The 20,453-nt window shown below is 36.9% G+C and overlaps 2 protein-coding genes across 4 annotated transcripts in view; both read left to right on the plus strand.

The window, feature by feature from the left end:
* The window catches only part of amx (TM2 domain-containing protein 3 almondex), a 98,123-nt gene that overhangs the window by 48,649 nt on the left and 29,021 nt on the right, over positions 1 to 20,453 (plus strand). For 2 of the 3 annotated variants that reach the window (XR_016547217.1, XM_090378443.1), the window contains exons 3-5: positions 8,738 to 8,897; positions 10,963 to 11,038; positions 14,805 to 15,005. Coding sequence is in view for 1 of the 3 variants with exons in the window: in XM_090378443.1 (XP_090234569.1) it covers positions 8,738 to 8,897; positions 10,963 to 11,038; positions 14,805 to 14,973 (405 nt within the window). In the remaining 2 variants the exon portion in view is untranslated. The remainder of the gene's footprint in view (positions 1 to 8,737; positions 8,898 to 10,962; positions 11,039 to 14,804; positions 15,006 to 20,453) is intronic. The other variant, XR_016547218.1, reaches the window with a different exon arrangement.
* Positions 18,756 to 19,784, plus strand: LOC150090493 (zinc finger MYM-type protein 6-like). Its single transcript, XM_090378172.1, has one exon. It carries the CDS (start codon positions 18,756 to 18,758, stop codon positions 19,782 to 19,784), a length of 1,029 nt encoding a protein of 342 aa, XP_090234298.1.

The raw sequence follows: 20,453 nt of genomic DNA on the forward strand, positions 1-20,453 counted from the left end.
AAATTCTACCCCTTGAGCCCTGCACAATCTTTCCAGGGCCGAATTGATTGACAGGGCTCTCATCATATACTCCCTCCTATCGTGTCTGGGCAGAATTGCAGACACTTTCAATTTCAACCCTAATTCACGGCTTTTTTTCATCAGTGACCTGTACTTGTCAAGTAATTCCGCCGGTCTCCTACTCTTAATGTCATTAGTGCCAACGTGTACAACTATATCACCTTTTGTGCCCTTAAAAGATGATATCCGCTCTACAACGTCATCAACTTTTGCCCCTGGCAGACATACCCTGGTCCTATTCCACCTATCCTTTTTACAAAGCATGTTTCCCGTTTCCCTGACAATAGAGTCACCAACAACTACTAGTTCCTTTGGGACCAGCGCATTCTGCCTTGGGGGTTGCCGCTGTGTTCCGCGATGACCAAGTGCAAGCTCTGGCATTGGTGTGGGCAGCTGAGAGCTTGATGGGCCCCTCACTTGTAATCCCTCACTTGTAATCCTTATGATGTGGTTACAAAGGAACTGGATGCAAAAAATAATTTTGATATCATATATTTGGATTTCAGGATAGCTTTTGACACTGTTGCGCATGGAAGACTATTGTACGAATTGGAGCTGAATGGTATTAAGGGTAAGTTGCTACAATGCATAAAAGGATGATTGAGTGGGAGAAGACAGAGGGTGGTAATTAATGGGTGTGCTCTTCGTGGACTAATGTTATTAATGGAGTCCCATAGGGTTCGGTGTTGGTCCACTGTTGTTTTGTATTACATTCATCATCCTGATATACTTTCATCAATATCATTTATCAATGATATTGATGAAGGTATATCAGGCTTAGTGTCAAAGTTTAAGTTCTGCAAATTGCAGTGGCTGGTGATCTGCACGGTGATCTGATTAAGGTGTATAATGCCTTGAATGGGTTGAGCACGCTGAATTCTGACGGGATCCTTCCACTCGTTTAGATTACGAACCTAAGGGGGCATAAATTCAAATTAAGAAAAGACAGATGTAGAGTAGATGTGCGGAAATTTGCCTTTAGCCAGTGGATGGTGAATTGCTGGAACAGACTTCCATCTGTCGTTGTGGAAGTTGATAGTTTAAATAAATTTGAGGTACTGGACAAGCATTTGGAGGGAATGTGTTTTTTTTTTTTTTTTTTTTTTTGTGATGCTGCATAAGCTCATACACTTGCTTTCTTGCATCACATGCCACTACTACTACTTGTGTCACCCTTTGATCTCCCTTTTTTACTACAAAATGAGAGCTTACATATGTTCAGATCACCTTTTATGAATTTGAGATACATTTGCACATCTCCAAAGATGATCTCATAATTTTGGCTAAGGGTTTGCTTACTTCCTTTGCCGCTGCCTCTAATATAACTGGATAGATCCCATCAACCCCAGGTGACTTTCTTATGTTTAACTTCAACAATTTTTCCTCCCCTTTTTTAATAACTCTCTCAGTTATTAACAAAATCATTTAACTCCCTGTTAGAGTTGGATAGACATCTGGCCTTCTCCTCCTTGAATAACTCCTATATGTGTGAATGTAGATGCAAAATACTCATTTAGTTTCGCAGCTATCTGAGAATGATCATCTACAGTCAAACCACTGATATCAAGAGGACCAATCTGATTCATCCCCTTCCCGTTTAGACTTTATATAAGTAAAGAAATCTTTGCTGTATTTCTTTGCCAAGGATTTCTCATACTGTGCCTTCGCTTGCCTAACCTCCTTTGTGACTTGATTACAGACTAGCTTATATCTACCATAGGCTTCAGTGTCACCTGATAATTTATATGAATCCCATACAATTTTCTCCCCTGCGACGAGTCTCATTAGTTCATATGTCATCCATTTGGGCTTAAACCCAGAACAGTATTTCTTTGTTGTAACAAAAAGCCAAGTGGCTACTAAGATTACTTCCTTGAATGCTTCTCATTTAGAATTTGCTGTTGGTAACATCATTAAATAGCATCAGCATTAGTAGAGGCATACAATGCAAGAAAGCAAGCTTATGCAGCATCAGCCAAAAAAAAACCAAAAAAAAAAACCCTTCCATTTCACCCCTACATTCATTCCAAATGCCTGTTCAGCTCAGCCTTAAATTTATTTAAACTATCAATTTCCACAGCAAAAGATGGAAGTCTGTTCCATCAAAGGCAAATTTCTGCACATCTGTTCTACAACTGTCTTTCCTTAATTTGAATCTATGCCCCCTGAGGTTCCTAATCTGAGAAAGAGGAAGAATCCTATCAGCATTCAGCTTTCTCAACCCTTCAAGGCCTTATACACCTCAATCAGGTCACCTCACAGTTGGTCCTACTGTATAGAATTTAAAAAAATCTCTGAGACCATTGTAGTTACCTTTACGAAAGCAAAAACCCTTCCCTTTACTCCTGATGGTGTTACATCTTTAAGTAAATCCCAAATCAGTACACTGTGACCAGTGCCACCTAGTGGTTCCTTTATCTGTAAAATCTTAATGCATGAATAATCACTGCTGATGATCAGATCAAGAGTGTTATTCCCTCTGTTTGCTTCTCTAACATGCTTCTGTAGAAAACAATGTGTGGCAGACACACCACACAGAGGAATGCTGCCTCTCTGTGTTACCAGGCAATACTAGGTGGTAGATGACTCTCATCAACCGACGAAATGCCACCAGTTTGCTTACTGGAGGGTTGAAGTGGTGTTTAGTCTCCAGAGCTAAGTTCCGGTCAACCCTTCCCCACCTCTTCCATCATGCAGTATGACTGATGGCTTTTGAGTTTATGATGAACATAATGGCGAGATCCAATTTTCCTTACATTTCAAGGGTACAGCTCTAAACTGGACCGAACCTGTTGGTAACTCTTTAGGAGGCTTCCGGATCAACTAGTGTATAATCTTGCTTCCTCTACTTTGCCAGATAGTGACTGGAGGGAGTCCAAGTAGTGTGTATGCTGGGGGGAGGGCATTGTCTAGGCCACGTTATGTCAAGGATCTGGGTATATTCTTACCATGTGTACCCCATATCCAAAAATTTCATTATTCATACAGCATGTCCCCCCCCCCCAATTTTTCTTACTATTGAATTCACCATGAATTGTCAAACTAATAGAATAAGTTGATCTGCAAAAAGATCTAAACCTCCCAAACACTAACTAGTTCATTTCACAAATATACGTGGTCTCAATATTAATCTCAATGATGTCCATTTCCATTTGCAGTCTGCCAAACCCAGTGTACTTTTTCTGACAGAATCTCAGTTATAATTTCATTCAACTACTGTTCATCCCAGTTGCCCAAATTATTTCTTGTAGGTTTCCTTTTGCCTCAAAGATAGTACTTGTGCATCTCCGTTCCGATATTCCCTGTCAGAGACTTGGTAATTTGGAATCTCTCTTTTCTATCTTCTCTGGCTTAAAATCTCTTACCTCATTGTGTAAAATTCATCTGTTGTCTCTACCGTTCTCCCAACTCCACTAATCACTTGAAGCTCTTTGACTTCCTCTCTTTGCAACTTGACTTTCTCCAGTTCAACTTTCGTAACAGTGAGGTAATTTTCCTTGATTTTAATGTTCACAACTCCAGCTGGCTTCCGTTTTCTAGCCACACCGACCCAGCTGGTTGAGATGCCGAGGCTTTTGCAATTACTAATGACCTTGCACAGATTGTTCATTTACCTACAAGGATACCGGACAATCCTAACCATACAACCAACAAGCTTGATCTTTTTCTCACAAAAAACCCTTCTAAGTACATGGTTGAACTGAATGGTCCTTTCGGCACCTCGGATCACAAATTGGTGATTGTCTCTTCTCCAATGGAGCAGATTGTCTCTGCTCCATTGGAGAATAGCCATTATCTCACGGCTATTCACAACCTTGTGTTGTTTTGGCATTACAAGAATGCAAAATGGTATGACCTGCAAGATTTCTTTTCTTGTTTTCCTTGGTTGAATTACTGTTTCAAAACTTCTGATTTCAACGGTTGCTCAAATCGTGTCAGTGAAATTATTCTTGTAGGAATGGAATCCTTTATTCCACACTCCAGTTTAAAATCTCGTCCTTTATCTAAACCTTGGTTTTCCAATAAATGTGCTAAGGCTATTCAAGAGAAGAACCTTGCATATTGTAATTGGCTTCTTTCCAAATCTTCAGTTTCATTTTCTGCCTACACCAAAGCTTGCAATTATTGTAAAGCAGTTATTAATCAGTCCAAACTAGATTTTGAACAGACTAAGAGTAGAAAACTTGCTTCTTGCCCTAATGGTAGCTGAGTATTCTGGTCTCTTGCCAAAGCTGTTGGCCGCAAATTTTGCCTATCTCTGCTCCCACCTCTGTCAAATCCAGATGGTTCTGTTGTCACTTCAGCCAAGGATAAAGCTGACCTGCTAGCATTCCATTTTTCTTCCAACTCATGTATTAATGATCTTGGTAAAACACCTCCCACCATTTCCAACACGCTTCATTCATTGCCTCCTGTGGTCTTCCGTCAAAAGGATGTCAGAAGGATTCTGATGAATCTTGATGCTAAGAAAGCTCCAGGTCCTGATAGTATTTCTCCACTTGATCTCAAAACCTGTGCTCCTGAACTTACTCCTGTTCTTTGCCACCTTTTTTTACTTTCTTATTCCAAAGGTGTTTTTTCCTTCTGCTTAGAAATTTGCTCATATCCAGCCAGTTCCTAAAAAGGGTGACAAATCCCTCCCATCCAATTATCGTCCTATTACAATTACTTCTACTCTTTCTAAAGTAATGGAGAAATCAATTAACTGCCAACTCTCATGCTATTTAGAAACCTTCCATTTGATCAACAATTGCCAGAATGGATTCCATCAGTTTCTATCCACTGGTGATATTCTGGCTTATGTTATGACATTTGAAAGGCTTTGGCCATGTTTGGCAGAAAGACTTAATAAGCTTCCACGTTATGGTTTGGCAACTCTTTTTTGTAATTGGGTATCCAGTTTTTTCTTTGACCGCTCACTGCAGGTCACATTCCATCCAATTATTGTCCCATTGCAATTACTAAAATAATTGCAATAATTTCTCCATTACTTAGAGAATTATTTAAGTAATAATTCTCTAAGTAATGGAGAAATCTATTAACTGCCAACTCTTAAACTACCTAGAAACCTTCCGTCTGATCGACGATTGCCAGTATGGATTCCGTCAGTGGCGATCCACTGGTGGTATTCTGGCTTATGTTAGTCTTTTATGGACAAATTCAATGGAAAAGTTTGATAAAACACAAGCAGTTGCTCTTGACATCTCAGAGGCTTTTGATCATGTTTGGCATAAAGGTCTTCTAAACAAGCTTCCATCTTATGGTTTTCCAACAATTTTTTGTAATTGATTATCCAGTTTTCTCCCTGATCGCTCACTGAGGGTGATGGTAAATGGCTCTCTGTCTTCTAACTTCTTCACTAAAGCTGATGTCCTCCAGTGGGGCAAAGACAACTTAGTTGATTTCAGTCCTTCTAAAATTCAATCTTATCTTATATCTCGGAAAAAGGATTCTTCTGCTCCTATGCTTATCTTTGGTGACACTCTGATTTCTAGGCAAAATGATATATCTCTTTTGGGGATTACCTTGACTTCTAATCTCTCTTGGCACAAGCACATTACAAATATTGCTTCCTCTGCATCTAAAAAACTTGGTTTTCTCTTTTGTTCTCGGCGTTACTTTTCTTCCAAACAGCTGTTCACTCTGTACAAATCGCAAATCCGCCCTACCATGGAATATTGTTCCCACATCTGGGGCAGTGCCCCCAAAACCTCTCTCAGGCTTCTAGATTCCATTCAGAAGAGGACAGTTAGGTTAATTGCCCTGTTCTGAATGGAAGAGGGCAGTTATGTTAATTAATGACTCTTCTCTAACAGATTCTCTCTTTCACTGTCTCATAGACATACTGTTTTTGCTGCATGCCTTTTCTACAGAGGCGCCTCCGTAGCCAGGTGGGCAGGAGCAGCAGTGGGTAGCACACGCTTCTTGATTAGACTAGGGTTCGAGTCTGTGACCACCAAATGCAGAAAGGTCAGGGAATGACCACTGCATATCCTTGGAGCAATATGGCCTTAGTTGCTAATGCTCCTAAAAACCAAATAACAACAACAACAGCCTTTTCTACAGATACTTCCACGGGCACTGTTCTTCTGAATTGGCTTCTATAATTCCCGCTCTCTCTTTCAAAACAGTCCGAACATGTGCCGCCACTAGCCAACATCCATTTACTGTCCAACTTCAAACTCACAGAACCAACTTTTCATCTTCCTGGTTTATTCATTCAACTGCCATTTTCTGGAACAACCTCCCTTCATACGTATTTTCTGAAAATTAGTCTACAGAAGTTAAAGTCTAATGTCAACAAATATCTTCTTTCATCTTCTCAACCCAAGCATGGTACTAAGTACTATAGGTTCTAATACCTCTCGTGTTTGCTGTTTTCAGAAAAAAAAAAAAAAAAAAAAAACCAGTCATCAATAAATCCACAAAATCCTTGCTAGTGTGCCAATGACCAATCTACAAGTTGCAGTCAATATCTGGGAAGTTAAAATCCTCTATTATAAGACACTGATTTACTGGCCCACTCTGTTTCTCTGTATAATTGTTCATTGTACTCATCAGAGTTATTAGGCCTATAACAGACTCCTACTCTCATTTTTGTTTTCCTAATGCTTATGTCACACAAAACTGACTCAACTTGCACCGTCCATCTATGTCAACTGGATGCACTTCCTTAGATTTCATGTGTTTCTTAACTAACAGTATAACCCCTCCTTCCTTTCTATCCTGTCCACCCTTTCTGTACCCAAATTCCAGTTCTGCATGCATTCCTTATATCTGTATATGACACCACATTTCTGATATCCCAACAATATCTGCTTTTGATGTCTTCACTAGCACTTCAAATTCATCAACTTTACTTACTATACTCCTAGCATTGGTGTGTATGCACCTGTTCTTACTTTTAGTTACTCTAACATAGCCGATGTATTTACTTGTTTCATGACTCCTAGTAGTTCCTGGAATCCCCAGCAACTTGCTTTCTGGGCTGCTGCTCATTCCAATAGAAGCAGTGTAAGAATCACTTTCACCTCTGCTTGCGGCTACTGTTAATCTTTTAGTCTGTGAATCCCCCCCCCAAGCTAGCAGTTTTCCGACCAACCTAACATTGCCTCGATAGCATCAGCAAATATTCTTGCACTGTTTCTATTTAAGCGTATCCCATCCCTGTAGAAGCAATCTCTCCTGTTAATAAGTACAGACCATGCTGAGAAAAATTCTACTCCATGAGCCTTGCACAGTCTCTCCAGGGCTAAATTGATTGACAAGGCTCTCATCATATACTCCCTCCTATTGTGTCTTGGCAGGATTGCAGACACTTTCAAATTTAATACTAACTCGCAACTTTTTCTCAACATTGTCCTGTACTTGTTAGTTTGATTATTGATTTATATTAATGAAAGCAGATTATGTTTCAGTAGCTTAAACACAAGATGACAAAAAAAGAAAAAGACACGAAACAACATGTTGAATGCTGTATGTTTAGCGTAGGCAACCTTTAAATGTTTTAATTTAAATATTTCCAATCTGTTTTAAGAAAATGGTGGCTTATGTGATACGCAGCTACGTTTCTTGCATTATAATTTGTGTATTTCAGAGAAATTGTACAAGCAGTTTGTTAGTATGAATAAGTGTCACCACGAGTAAGTTAAACAGTAAGAACCCCGTATCTGCAGTGGATATGTTCCGAGACCTACCATGGATGGCTTAAACCGCGGATATAAGCGAACACCTGCTGATCCCATATATAACATGATTTTCTTGTACATACATACGTGTAATAAAGTTTAATTGATAAATGAAACCCACAGTAAGACTTTACCAACATTAAATACGGTAATAATAAAGTACAGCAGACTCAAGATTTACCAGGATTGGATTAACCGGGACACTTCAAGACTCCAAATTAAAAAAAAAAAAAATCAACCAGAAATCATAAAATTCAAGTAATAACTAGAATAGGTATAAACAGATATTTTGCAAGTCATAAATAAGCGACAAGAACCAGCGTTATAAGTCATCATTGGGAGATTAGTGTACCTATTATCTTGCAACCCCCACTGTCTTCACACCTATCACTCAAAACAAAAAAAAAAAAAAAAAAAAAAAAAAAGAGAGGCCAAATGTTTAGTTTGATTTAGTGCATCGCGTCAATTGTTGTTCCATCGCAACGCAAAAAGAAAAATTGTTTTCTTATTTATGTCAGGGGATGTTGGTTTTTTTTGTTTAGAAATCGCGCAAATGATGGGCAAACACGAGTTGTGCTTTCAAATTAAACAAAAACTTGAAATTATTCAAAAGTTTGAAAACTGTGCATCCATTAAATCTTTAAAGAACCATTATAATGTTGGTAACCAAACCATACACGACATTGTAAAAATTAAAGGGAAGTATCATATTGGACACGCAAGTAGTACGTGTTAAGTGGTTTTGTTTTTTTTTTCCGTAGTTAACCCCGGGTAACTGAATCAGCGGATACCAAATCAGTGGATACGGTGCCACAACTGTATATAACTGTATATAGAATAGGGTGTAAGTTAATTTTGCAAGATAACGTCATAAAATTTTCAGTTGTATGTAAAATATCGGATTTATTAGCTGTTGCCTCAGAAATGTTAATATTAATGAGATTAGCTCTCTTCCTATGATAAAAATTATCACTTTTATGGTGTTATAGGGCCCACAAGAATTTGAGAAAACAATGAAATGTCGTTTCTGTTACCAGACTGATGAATCTGAGCACAGTTGTCAGGAGAATACAACTTGTCGTGTTGTAAGCGCCCCTCGTCAAAGATACATAGCCAAGTGTGAGGTTCACAGTCATATTATATGTATGGGTAAGATTTAAAATGAATGATTTAATTTTCTAAAGCTCAGTCCTGTCTTATTTCTTGCAAAAAAGTGTAATGTTAGCAAGTATGCATCTATCTTTGACACTAAAATTTCTAAACAAGATCACACATCTCAATTAGGAAATGTGTTGATAAATTATCAAACAGTTCTAGAGATAAATAAGTTATAATTCTAGTGCAATAGTTGCACTAGAATTATAACAAGTTACAATTAAAAAAAAAAAAAAAAGTTACACACACTATTATATATATAACTTTGTACAAAACTAATGAGAAATTAAGATAAAAGGTATGTGGATTTTATTCTTATAATATTTGGTAGCCTACAGAAAATTTTCCTTTTATGATAGAAACAATGTAATTTGTTAATGAAAAGGCCTGTTGAAGACATTCTAAAGAATAATTAGTTTTTTCCATGTGACAGAAGAATTTTCTGTTTAGCAATCTAGATTTTTTGTTGAAACTAATGCATTATGTATCAGTTTTTTTGAATTCTTAGACTATTTGATTTTTAGTTAATCAAATAGTCTTTCAGAAATCAGTCATCTATAAATCCCAAAAAAATCTGAATAAGGGGGAATAAACCAGTGGATTGTATATAATGTTGTGCATGTGGTTTGCAGGGTAACACAAAGAAAAATACACCATTACATAATTACCTATGTTATCCTTAGCTCTCTCTGTCTTTCTTTTGTGGTGAGGCACTGCCACTTCTCCATACTGAGAGGATTTCAGTTCAACTACAAACTTATCATTTATCCCCTCTTCTGCTCCCTGGAACAGCTTTTTCCTCTGTGTATTTCCTGAAAATTACACCTTACAGAAATTCAAGTCTAGTGTTAACATGATTTTTCCGTTCTCAGACCTTTCATAGTACTAGTGTACTATACAACTTTGGATTTGGTTTCATCAACTTTGGATTTGCTATAAACAGAAGAGAGAAAGAGATTAAATTACACTGTAAGCAAAATCTGAAATTTTTTTTTCGATTTGGATGGTTTCAGTTTGACATCGTCCTGTATTGTAAAGATATTAAAGTGATGTTATTAAATAGCAGTCTCTGAACAATACCGAAAGCAGTCCTGGTAATAATGACTTTAGAAAAGTAGAGCCTAGATTTAGCTTGAAAAATGGCAGTGGGAGGAAGCAGTAGGAATAACAACTGGTTTAAGAAAGCAAAAATAAAAACAGACACCTGTTAAATATTGGATTATAAATTTTCATAAATATTTGGAAATTCTTTCATTTTCAATAATTTAGGGGTGTGGAGATTAGTAAAATAAGAGGTACAGAAAAGGAACTATACAGAAGTGCAACAACTGTCACAGAACTGATTTTGACTATTACATAATTAGAATTAAATTATATATTGCAGAAAACTGTTGCCATGTATTTTGATACAATTATTCTGATGATGAATAATTGTACTCAAGAGGTTTGGCAGTTTTTTTTTTGTTAGTTGGTGCATCAGCTTCTATGGCCATAATGCACCTCCCAAGGTTTTTGCATTTTACTCTGATCCAAGCCCGAGGCAGGATTCAAACCTGCGACCTTTGGGTTGCCAGGCAGGCACTTTACCTGGCTAGCCCGGTCGGCAGTTTGGCAGTGGTGTGGGACGAGATAGCTATTGTAGAAGAGTAGCATGCAGAACAGTGAGCTTCTTCCCAAGTAATTCTAACTGGCTTAACGTTCTATTGATTCTTGAATATGCGAAATCCCAAAGTATTTTTAGATATTCCTTTTTAACTTCTTTTGTCTTTTTATAAAAAAAAAAAAGTTGTAATATACTGCTAGTAATTACAAACTTAAAATTACCTGAGCAGCCTTTGTTCAACATAATTGTACAATAGTGTTCAAATAAATGATAGTTAGCAAGACTACGATAAAAACTATACTTCCTTAAAAAGTTTGAAAGTGTTCCCTACTTAAAATAAGAGTGACTATTCAGAATTAAACAGGAAACTTCTGAACATTTATTTTATATATTTAAAAAAATATTTTTATCACCTTATACATAATATATGTGTGCCCTGTATTCTATTTTATATAGGAAATAGAGTGTTTGCAAAAAGTTTACTTTGCAACTGGACAAGAGGACACAGTTGGAGTACAGCATTGTTATTAAGGTATTAAGCTTTGAATATACAATAAACCTTACAAATGAAATTGATATTACCATTTTACTTCAATATAAAATTGCTACTGACTTGTTTGAAATATTTTTATTTTCACATTTTTGCACTCCCATACATTATGAAAATACACAAAATCAATCCAGTTTTTCATTCTTTGTCATTTCCAGTGCTGTGTGCACCCATTACTGCAGCCACATTTTAACATCGCTCAAGTTCAGCACTGTTGAAAATCCACTGTATATTGGACAGGGTAGATTTTACATACATTTACAGGTGTTCTGTAAATAAATTTGTTTGTGAAGGGGTGTCTAACCAATTTGATTGACTATGGTGCAGTCACAAAGGAACTGGAAGCAAAAAATAATTTTGATATCATATACTTGGATTTCAAAAAAGCTTTTGATACTGTTGCACATAAAAGACTGCTGTACAAATTGAAACAGTGTGGCATTAATGGCAATTTACTACTATACATAAAGGGGCAGTTGAGTGGTAGAGAGGACAGAGTGGTTATCAATGAATTACTGCTCTTCGTGGCCTAACTGGAAGATACCACTAATGTTATTAGTGGTATCCCCCAGGGTTCATTGCTGGGCCCATTGTTGTTTTCTGTATTTCATTGTTAAAGGCATACCAGTATTTCAAATAATACAAAGGTTGACAGGGTGGTTAATGATAGTAATGACGGTATGCTGCTGCAACAGGACCTAGAAAAATTGGGCAAATGGGCTGAGAAATGGCAAGTTTAACATTGACAAATGCAAAGTACTGCATATGGGTAGTAGTAACCTCAGAGTAACACCAACTCTGTGGTACTACACTCGGGGTTGTGGAAAATGAAAAAGATCTGGTGGGGGGTAATTCTGCAGTCAGATATGAAGTTCTCTGAGCAGTGCAGACAGTCTGCCAGGACACCTCATGGGATTTTGCCAATGATATACAGAAACATTGTTAGCAGGAATGAGGAGGTCATTATTCCACTGTATAAGGCAACAGTCAGGCACATTTTGAGTACTGCATACAGGTCTGAATGCCCCATTTTAGGAAGGATGCAAAGCTGCTGAAATGGGTACAGAAAAGGACATCGAGATTAGTGAGGAGAACAAAAGGGTGCTCTTACCAAGAAAGGCTTCAGTTTTGCAAATTGCAGCATCTGGAGACTAGGCACTTGCGAGGTGATCTGATTTATATGTAGTACTAATGTTACTTGGTTATTAAATAACGAAACTGCATGCACAGCCACTACACACCAAGCGCTGCCTGTGAAACAAAGACAGCAGTTGACCCTGAACCTTTCCCAATTCTGCCAAGTCACTTTACAACGCACTCATTCACTTTGCAGTGAGACAGATTTTCATTACTTTGTGTTTGTGAAGTTTGCTGGAAAAATGACAGACAAAAGAATTGAACAACGAGTCAACCTCAAATTTTTAACGAAACTAAGAGAAAACACTAACACTGAAAGTTATGAGTTATGGGAAAGATATTATGTCAAGAACTCATGTGTTTGATTGGCATAAAATATTTTCAAAAGGAAGAGAGAATGTGGAAGACTATGAATGTCGACCGGGCTAGCCGGGTAAGTAAAGTGCCTGCCTGGCAACCCAAAGGTCGCAGGTTCGAATCCCGCCTCGGGCTTGGATCAGAGTAGTGCAAAAACTTTGGGAGGTGCATTTTGGCCACAGAAGTCGATGTGCCAACAACTAAAAAAAAAAAAAAAAGACTATGAATGACTGGGCCATCCAAGACTGTGTCAGAAATTTTGAATCAAGATCAAAGCATACAGACTTTGAGGAGACTTCAAATTTGTGAAGATGTTTTGAAAAAAATTGAAGAAGATCTAGACTTTCTGAGTGCTGTAATTACTTGCAGTGAAAGCTGGCTATTCCAGTAGAACCTGGAAAATAAAAGATAGTCAGTGCAATGGAAGATAAAACAATCCTACAGATCAAAAAAAAAATGTTAAAATCAAAAATGAAAACAATGCTTCTTGTTTTCTTTGATACTAAAGAAATTATTATGGCTGAATACATTCCAGAAAATCACACTGTTCAATGAAACATACTATATTGAAGTTCTGATAAGGCTGCATGAAAAAATTCGAAGGAAGAGACCTGAATTGATGAAGGATTGCTGGATGCTCCATTAAGGCAATGCTCTGGCACATAATGCACTCTCTGTTTGCCAGATTCTGGCAAAAAGACAAATACCTGTGTGTGAACATGCACTATACTTGTTGGACCTATCCCTTTGGGTCTGTTTTTTTTTTTCCTTTCTTAAACTGAAAACTGTACTTAAGGGAACCAATTTTCAGAAAAAACGACCAAAGTATTAAAAGTGCTTATAGAAGATGATTTCCAGAAATGTTTCTGTGCTTGGAAGAAACGTATGGAATAGTGTGCACAAGCCCGAAGCAATTATTTTGATGGGGATAATTTGTAATATACAAAGTATTTTATTATGTTTATTTTATTGCCATAGTCTCATTATTTAATAGCCATGCCATGCCTGATGATTTAATTGCTTATTTCTAATGTAATCCACTAAAGCGTTCTTCAGAGAGAGAGAGAGATTCAATGTTTAAATATTTAATTTATTTTATTATAATGTTAGCCATTTTCATTTATGTTAATTTTTCCAGTTTATTAGATACATTTATTTACCCCAGCAATAAAATGTGCGTTCTTTATAATTATCATATGCCTGCATACAAGGTCTTTTGTAGATGATGTCAGAGAAAGTTCTTAGTCACCAAAGTAATAATCCTAAAGTTCTTACATTTCTTTACAAAGTTCTATCAAAATAATACAAATGCTTAGTATGAAAGTGATTAAAGCATAATTTTTTGGCCATTTCTAAACTTGTAATTAGGTTTTGATGACTACATCTTTATTATTTTATCCCCCATCTTTTTTCTTTTTTTTTTTTTATAGTGCAAAAAAGAACAAACTTTTTTGGCGAAGGTAGAGCAAGCCAACACGAGAACTGCGGGAAACTTACCGGGCAAACTCACTGTCTGCTACCGCAGTTGCTCCCTGCATTCTCGGTAAACAAATAGTGTATGTTATCGGTAGTGGCAATAGAAGTTGATAACAATGTATTGATTAGTTTTTTTCTCATTATTAAAAGCAGATTATTGGAGTTCACGAGCGTAATGCCTTTGTGGCTGAAATTTACTTATGGGTACACCCTCCAGACCGCCTCAGTCTTAGGGTGTTTATCCCCCCCCCCCTTCCCATTGTTTTAAAATAGGAATACGACTTCTACAGAATTGTTTTAAAATAGGAATACGACTTCTACAGATGGTGCATGTTATCAGAAGTGGCAGTAGAAGTTCGTTTCCTGTCGGGGAAAAAACAATGGGAAGGAGAGATAAACTCCTTAAGACCAAGACAGTCTGTAGGGTGTACCGTAAGTAAATTTCAGTCCAATTATGAACTCCAATAATCTGCTTTTAATAATGAGAAAAAACTAATAAATATATCGTTATTGATTTCTACTATTGATGGTGTTTTATCAGTAGTGATGCCACTACCTATAACACACACCATCTGTTTACCGAGAATGCAGGGAGAAAATGTAGTAGTGGAAAACGAGTTTGCCAGGTCAGCTAAGCGAAGTTTCCCCCATGGTTCTCATGTTGGCTTTCTTTACCTTAGCCACTTTTTTTTTTATAAAGGGAAGTCAGAAATAAAACTTTTACACTTATATAGCATTTTTACTGCTAGTTTAATTTATTTTCTTAATGCTATTGCAGTACTGTGCTTGGAGGTTTTGGTGTTGACAGGTTCTATCTGGGTATGTGGCAAGAAGGTATTGGGAAACTCTTTAGTTTTGGAGGCTTGGGAGTGTGGACACTTGTGGATGTTATTCTGATTGCTGCTGGTTACCTAGGTCCTGCAGATGGTTCTCTGTATTTTGCATAGGAAATAATTATAATTTTGAAAGATACGGAATGGTTTGTATTTTTTTCCTCTTTAAAAACATTATATATTTTTTATTGTTGCTTTCAGATTATATATTATTGAAGCTAATAAGTAGAAAAACAACTGGAGTGTGGTAGAAGTCTGCTAATCCCATGTGCATTGTACCTAATGGATGCCAGTTTAAATGGGCCATAAAAAATCAAATATAATGTGTGTATGCATGTAATAAAAGAGCCTTAAATAATGGAAGTAAATGTATGAAGCAACTAGATTTTAGTATACACTTCATTTTTTAATAATATGTGCATAACTCACTGTGGGAGAAATTGCATAATTAATTGTACAGAGCTGAAATTTAAACAATAGTCAGGACATTGCAAAAAAAAAAAAGAAGTTCTATAAAGAAAGGAAAATGACATTACTGTAGAAGAATTATACAAATTATACTTGGTAGCAAATTCCATGTAAGAGCAATTAAGAACAGGCAATAATAGAATGGATAAAAAATTCACCATGAGCTTATAGCTTTGTTAGTCAAGCTCAATTATTAAAATATGGCAATTTGTTGACTGCTCTTTGCAGATGCTTCAAATGTAACATAGACCTCTATCATAAAATGGGTTATGTAAAATGATTAGAAATTTCAGGAGGCTGTTAAATTGTCTGTATGCCATAGCAAAGGAAGGCCACCAGTTTCTGAGGACATTATTAATGAAATTGCTGTTGCAGTCAAGAATGCAACCCTTAAGTTACATATGTCCACTAATGGCAGAACGTTGACTACACCATGGAACTCTTATAGGTGTCATCACTGAATGGGACCTCATGAACACGTCAGATGAAGAGCTGAAACAAGAACTACAAGATCAAGGCGTAATAAATGTCAGAAGAATAATGACAAAAAAAGATGGCATACTAGTTCCTACTCGTAACCTAATACTCACTTTCGATAACCCTAAACCACCAACAGCGATCAAAGCAGGTTATCTTAATTGGCATGTTAGAACGTGGCAATTAAGATAACCTGCGATAAGATAACAAGTGCCAGAAGTTTGGGCACTCGCAGACAGTCTGCAGAGGAGCATCTGCCTGTGCTGCATGTGGATCCACTGCACACAAAAACATTGAATGCGCAGCTACAACACCTAGTTGTCCAAACTGCAGAGAGGCACATCTGGCATTTTCTAAGGAGTGTTCCCTTTGGAAACGTGAAAAACACATACAGCGATACAAAATTGAACACAATGTCACCTATCAAGAGGCCAGGAAATCTTTACGAGCCCTGAATACTAATAAACCAACCTATGCTCAAGCAACAAAAAGACATATCAATTGTAACTCAAACGGTGGTAACCATACCACCAAGTGAATCGCTGTCTGTGGGCAAGGTCAGTATTGGACTGTACCAGTAAACCAAATGACTACCAAACAAAGTAAAGCCATAAATACTCCAATTAGTGTACAACCAGATGCCTCCCCTCAGCAAAACTACTAGTCCTGATGCATTCTGATTGCCGAACAGATTGCATGGACTTAGAAGATAGCTCGCAGCAAGATGAGCACATACTAGAACTTTTCACTGACGAAGGATATGGACACTGGAAAACCAAACTTTCCAAAGAAGGGGAAAGGGAACCTGAGAGAAACAAACCATCAGCCCCTTGAAAACAAATCGAGGGTTCTACTAAACCCAAATAATGCTTACATTTCTGCAGTGGAACTGTAGAGGATATTGCAGTAATTTAAATGACATCCAAGATCTCCTCACACAATATGATCCCATCGCTTTCTGCCTTCAGGAAACCAACCTAACCCCACATATAACTATTTCTCTCCGGAACTATATAATTTATCAGCAAGATTGTGTTGTACACAACCCTAACAATCTAGTGCATGGAGGTGTGGCATTGATAACTAATGCTCGAATGCCCTCCAAACCACTCCCATTAAAAACAAACCTTGAGACAGTTGCAGTGCAAGTCAATGTTAATTTTGACTTGACTATCGTCTCACTATACTTACCTCCTAATCAAAAAATAAGCTACAAGAATAGTGGTACAACTTCCTCAAACCTACTTATCCTAGGGGACCTCAATAGTCATCATCTGTTATGGGCAAACCAAAACGAGGACAAATTATAGGAAAGTTACTTGACCAGCACAATTTGATTACGCTCAATAATGGCGCGCGCACACACACACACACACACACACACACACACACACACACACACACACACACACACACACACACACATTTACCTACAGGACCTACTTCAGCAATTGATGTCTCTCTCTCTCTCTCTCTCTCTCTCTCTCTCTCTCTCTGGTGAGCATCCATATATCCTCTATTTGGATGGACTATTCTTAGCAATCCATTAAATAGTGACCACTACCCAGTGATATGCCGAATTGATACAAACATCCCCCATTTTTCTAACAGAACTGACAAATGGAACCGTTTTTAAAGCTAAATGGGATATATACAATCAATTAGCAATACTGGAAGAAAAGCGGGTCCAGCAAACATCCATTAACTTCTTGGCCACAGATTATATATCTAACCATATACTACAAGTAGCAGACTAAGCGATTCCAAAGCAATCCAACAAAATATCAGCCATCAAAATTTTGGTGGAATAATGAATGCAGCATGTGTAAAGAAAAGAACAAAGCATGGAACATCTTCAGGAAGTTTCCAATGGCTGCAAATCTCATTTGCTTTAAACAGGCTCGGGCAAAAGCAAAACGTATTAGGCAGACTAGCAAAAGGGAAGCATGGAGATGTTTCACCTTCACAATTACAAGAACCACAAAAACGCAAACGATATGGGCCAAAATACGACATTTTTACTAAAAACATCCATGCATCAACCTTCTCATACTAACTGTAAACGGTTGTGATGTTACAACATCAGTGGAGATTGCAAATGCATTGGGCGAATCATTCATGAAAATCTCAGCCACGACATCTTACACACCTCATTTTCAAGTACACAAGGCACAAGCTGAAAAGCATTTCATCAACTTTGAATCGGCATCTAGTACCGCATACAATCTCCCTTTCACAATGACAGAATTGCACTATGCTTTAGCAACTATCAAACTCACTGCAGCAGGACCAGATGGAATACACTACATCAGGCGTCGGCAACCTATGACCCGCAGGTCACCAAGTGACCCACTTAGTTCCGCAAATAAAGTATAATATATAAAACATAAACATGAAACAAACACTTTGAGAAAATATAAATAATAAGATTAACATTTTGGTTTGATTACAAAGTTGCAGAAATGAACATAGGCGGAATACAGCGACATTGTCCGAACGAATCTCATCACTACTCGACGAACGTTTATTCAGGTCACCAAGTGACCTGAATAAACCGCAACTAAGTGGGTCACCAAGTGACCCACTTAGTTCCGCAAATAAAGTATAATATATAAAACATAAACATGAAACAAACACTTTGAGAAAATATAAATAATAAGATTAACATTTTGGTTTGATTACAAAGTTGCAGAAATGAACATAGGCGGAATACAGCGACATTGTCCGAACGAATCTCATCACTACTCGACGAACGTTTATTCACTCCTATTGGTCGGCTGGGTGCTCTGACTGCGTGCCACCTGCAGCCGACCAATAGGAGCCCTGTCCACCTGCTGATCACACATCTACTCTTGTTTACGTTTACTTCGTCTTTAATGTGAATAAACAGTAGTTCAGTTCAGAAGCACGAGAACAGTTACCTAAGTGAAATAATTATTATTTTTATTACCATGGACAAACAAACAGCAAAAAAGAGATTATTTCAAGATGTGTGGACTAAAAGGTATGGATGTATGGAAAATGGTGACAAATTGATATGTACTTTATGTACAGATATAATTACCACTAGGACTTACAATATTGAGCGACACTTTTCTTCAAAACATAAAGATGTGAGTGAAATGCCAAATGATGAAAAATATGAATACATTGCTCAACGTGTATTAAATTATGAAAAACAAAATAAATTTTTGAAGAGATTTGTTACCAGCCACAATTACGGTACATCTGCCAGCTTTGTTGCAGCTCTTAATATTGGTACCAACGGAAAACCGTGTAGAGACAGTGAATTTTTGAAAAACGCATTCATAAATTGTTCCAAACACTTATTCAATGACTTCGCAAATAAAAAACAAATAATTGAGAGAATTAAAGAAATGCCATTGTTGGCCAGAACAGTTCAGCGTCGCATTGATGATATGGCAAAAAATATTGACGCACAGGTCAAAAATGATTTGTTATCTAGTGACGTAATTAGCATTGCACTCGATGAAAGTACCGATGTAAATAGTATGGCTAGGCTGGCAATTATTATTAGATTTGCATCAATAAATAGTTCGAACGTTAATGAAGAACTATGCGTTCTTGCTTCAATGAATGACACTACCAAAGGCATTGATATTTTGTGTCAAGTACAAGAGTTTACAAATTTCAAAAATGGGATAATATTGGATTTAAAAAGTAAATTGTTTTCCATAACAACTGATGGTGCTCCAGCTATGAGAGGAAAAAATGTTGGATTTGTGAAACTAATGGAAAATGAACTTGGCCAGCCACTTTTATCGTTCCATTGTATCATACATGAAGAAAATTTATTTGCAAAGGCATCTACGCAACAACTTAAGGATGTAATGGAAAGGGTTGTTAAGATCGTAAACATAATAGTAGCACGATCTGCATTAACACATAAGCGCTTCAAAGGTTTTTTGGAGGAAATTGAATCGAAATATGGAGATTTGCTGTTACATGCTGAAGTATGATGGTTATGTCGAGGCAAAGTTCTTAATAGATTTGTAGAGTGCTTTGATGATATACAAATATTTCTTTACGAAATCGGTGAAAATGATCTCGAACTCAATGATAAATAATGGTTTTTAAGACTTTTGTTCTTAACAGACATAATGAACCATTATAATGATTTCAACGTACGACTCCAAGGAAATAACCACACAATTTTGAAAATGTACAAGGAATGGAAGAGTTTTTGTTCGAAATTAATATTATTTGAAACTGACTTAAAAACTAAAATATTTCTTTTCTTTCCCTTACTAAAAAGCCAATATGAGAAAGAAAATATCAATGAAAGCAATCTAAATATGTTCAAAAGTTGTATTTTGAATATTAAAAGTGAATTTGAAAGTAGATTTCAAAGTTTTAAGAAGCACGGCGAAATGTTCACATTTATAATACAGCCCGACGAAATAGAGGAAAATGTTTTAGATTTGCAGTATTTTGAATATCTTAAAATTGATAATTTAAGTTTAGAAATGATTGATTTTAAAAGTTCAAAGTTGTGGACGGACAAATTCAAGACATTGCAGAAAGATTTAGAAAACACGGAAGATAATCATCTTCTCATGATATCATCGTGTTGGGCATCACTTCCTATGGAGTTTTCATCTTTGAAAAAAATTGGCTTTGCCATTTTG

The sequence above is a fragment of the Mastigoproctus giganteus genome, chromosome 1, assembly GCF_048544385.1.
Source record: "Mastigoproctus giganteus isolate SK-2022 chromosome 1, ASM4854438v1, whole genome shotgun sequence".
Taxonomy (NCBI): Eukaryota; Metazoa; Arthropoda; class Arachnida; order Uropygi; family Thelyphonidae; genus Mastigoproctus; species Mastigoproctus giganteus.

Bases quoted from the DNA above. Each gene is read 5' to 3' on its own strand.
- LOC150090493 (XM_090378172.1), top strand. From the start codon at position 18,756: ATGGACAAACAAACAGCAAAAAAGAGATTATTTCAAGATGTGTGGACT.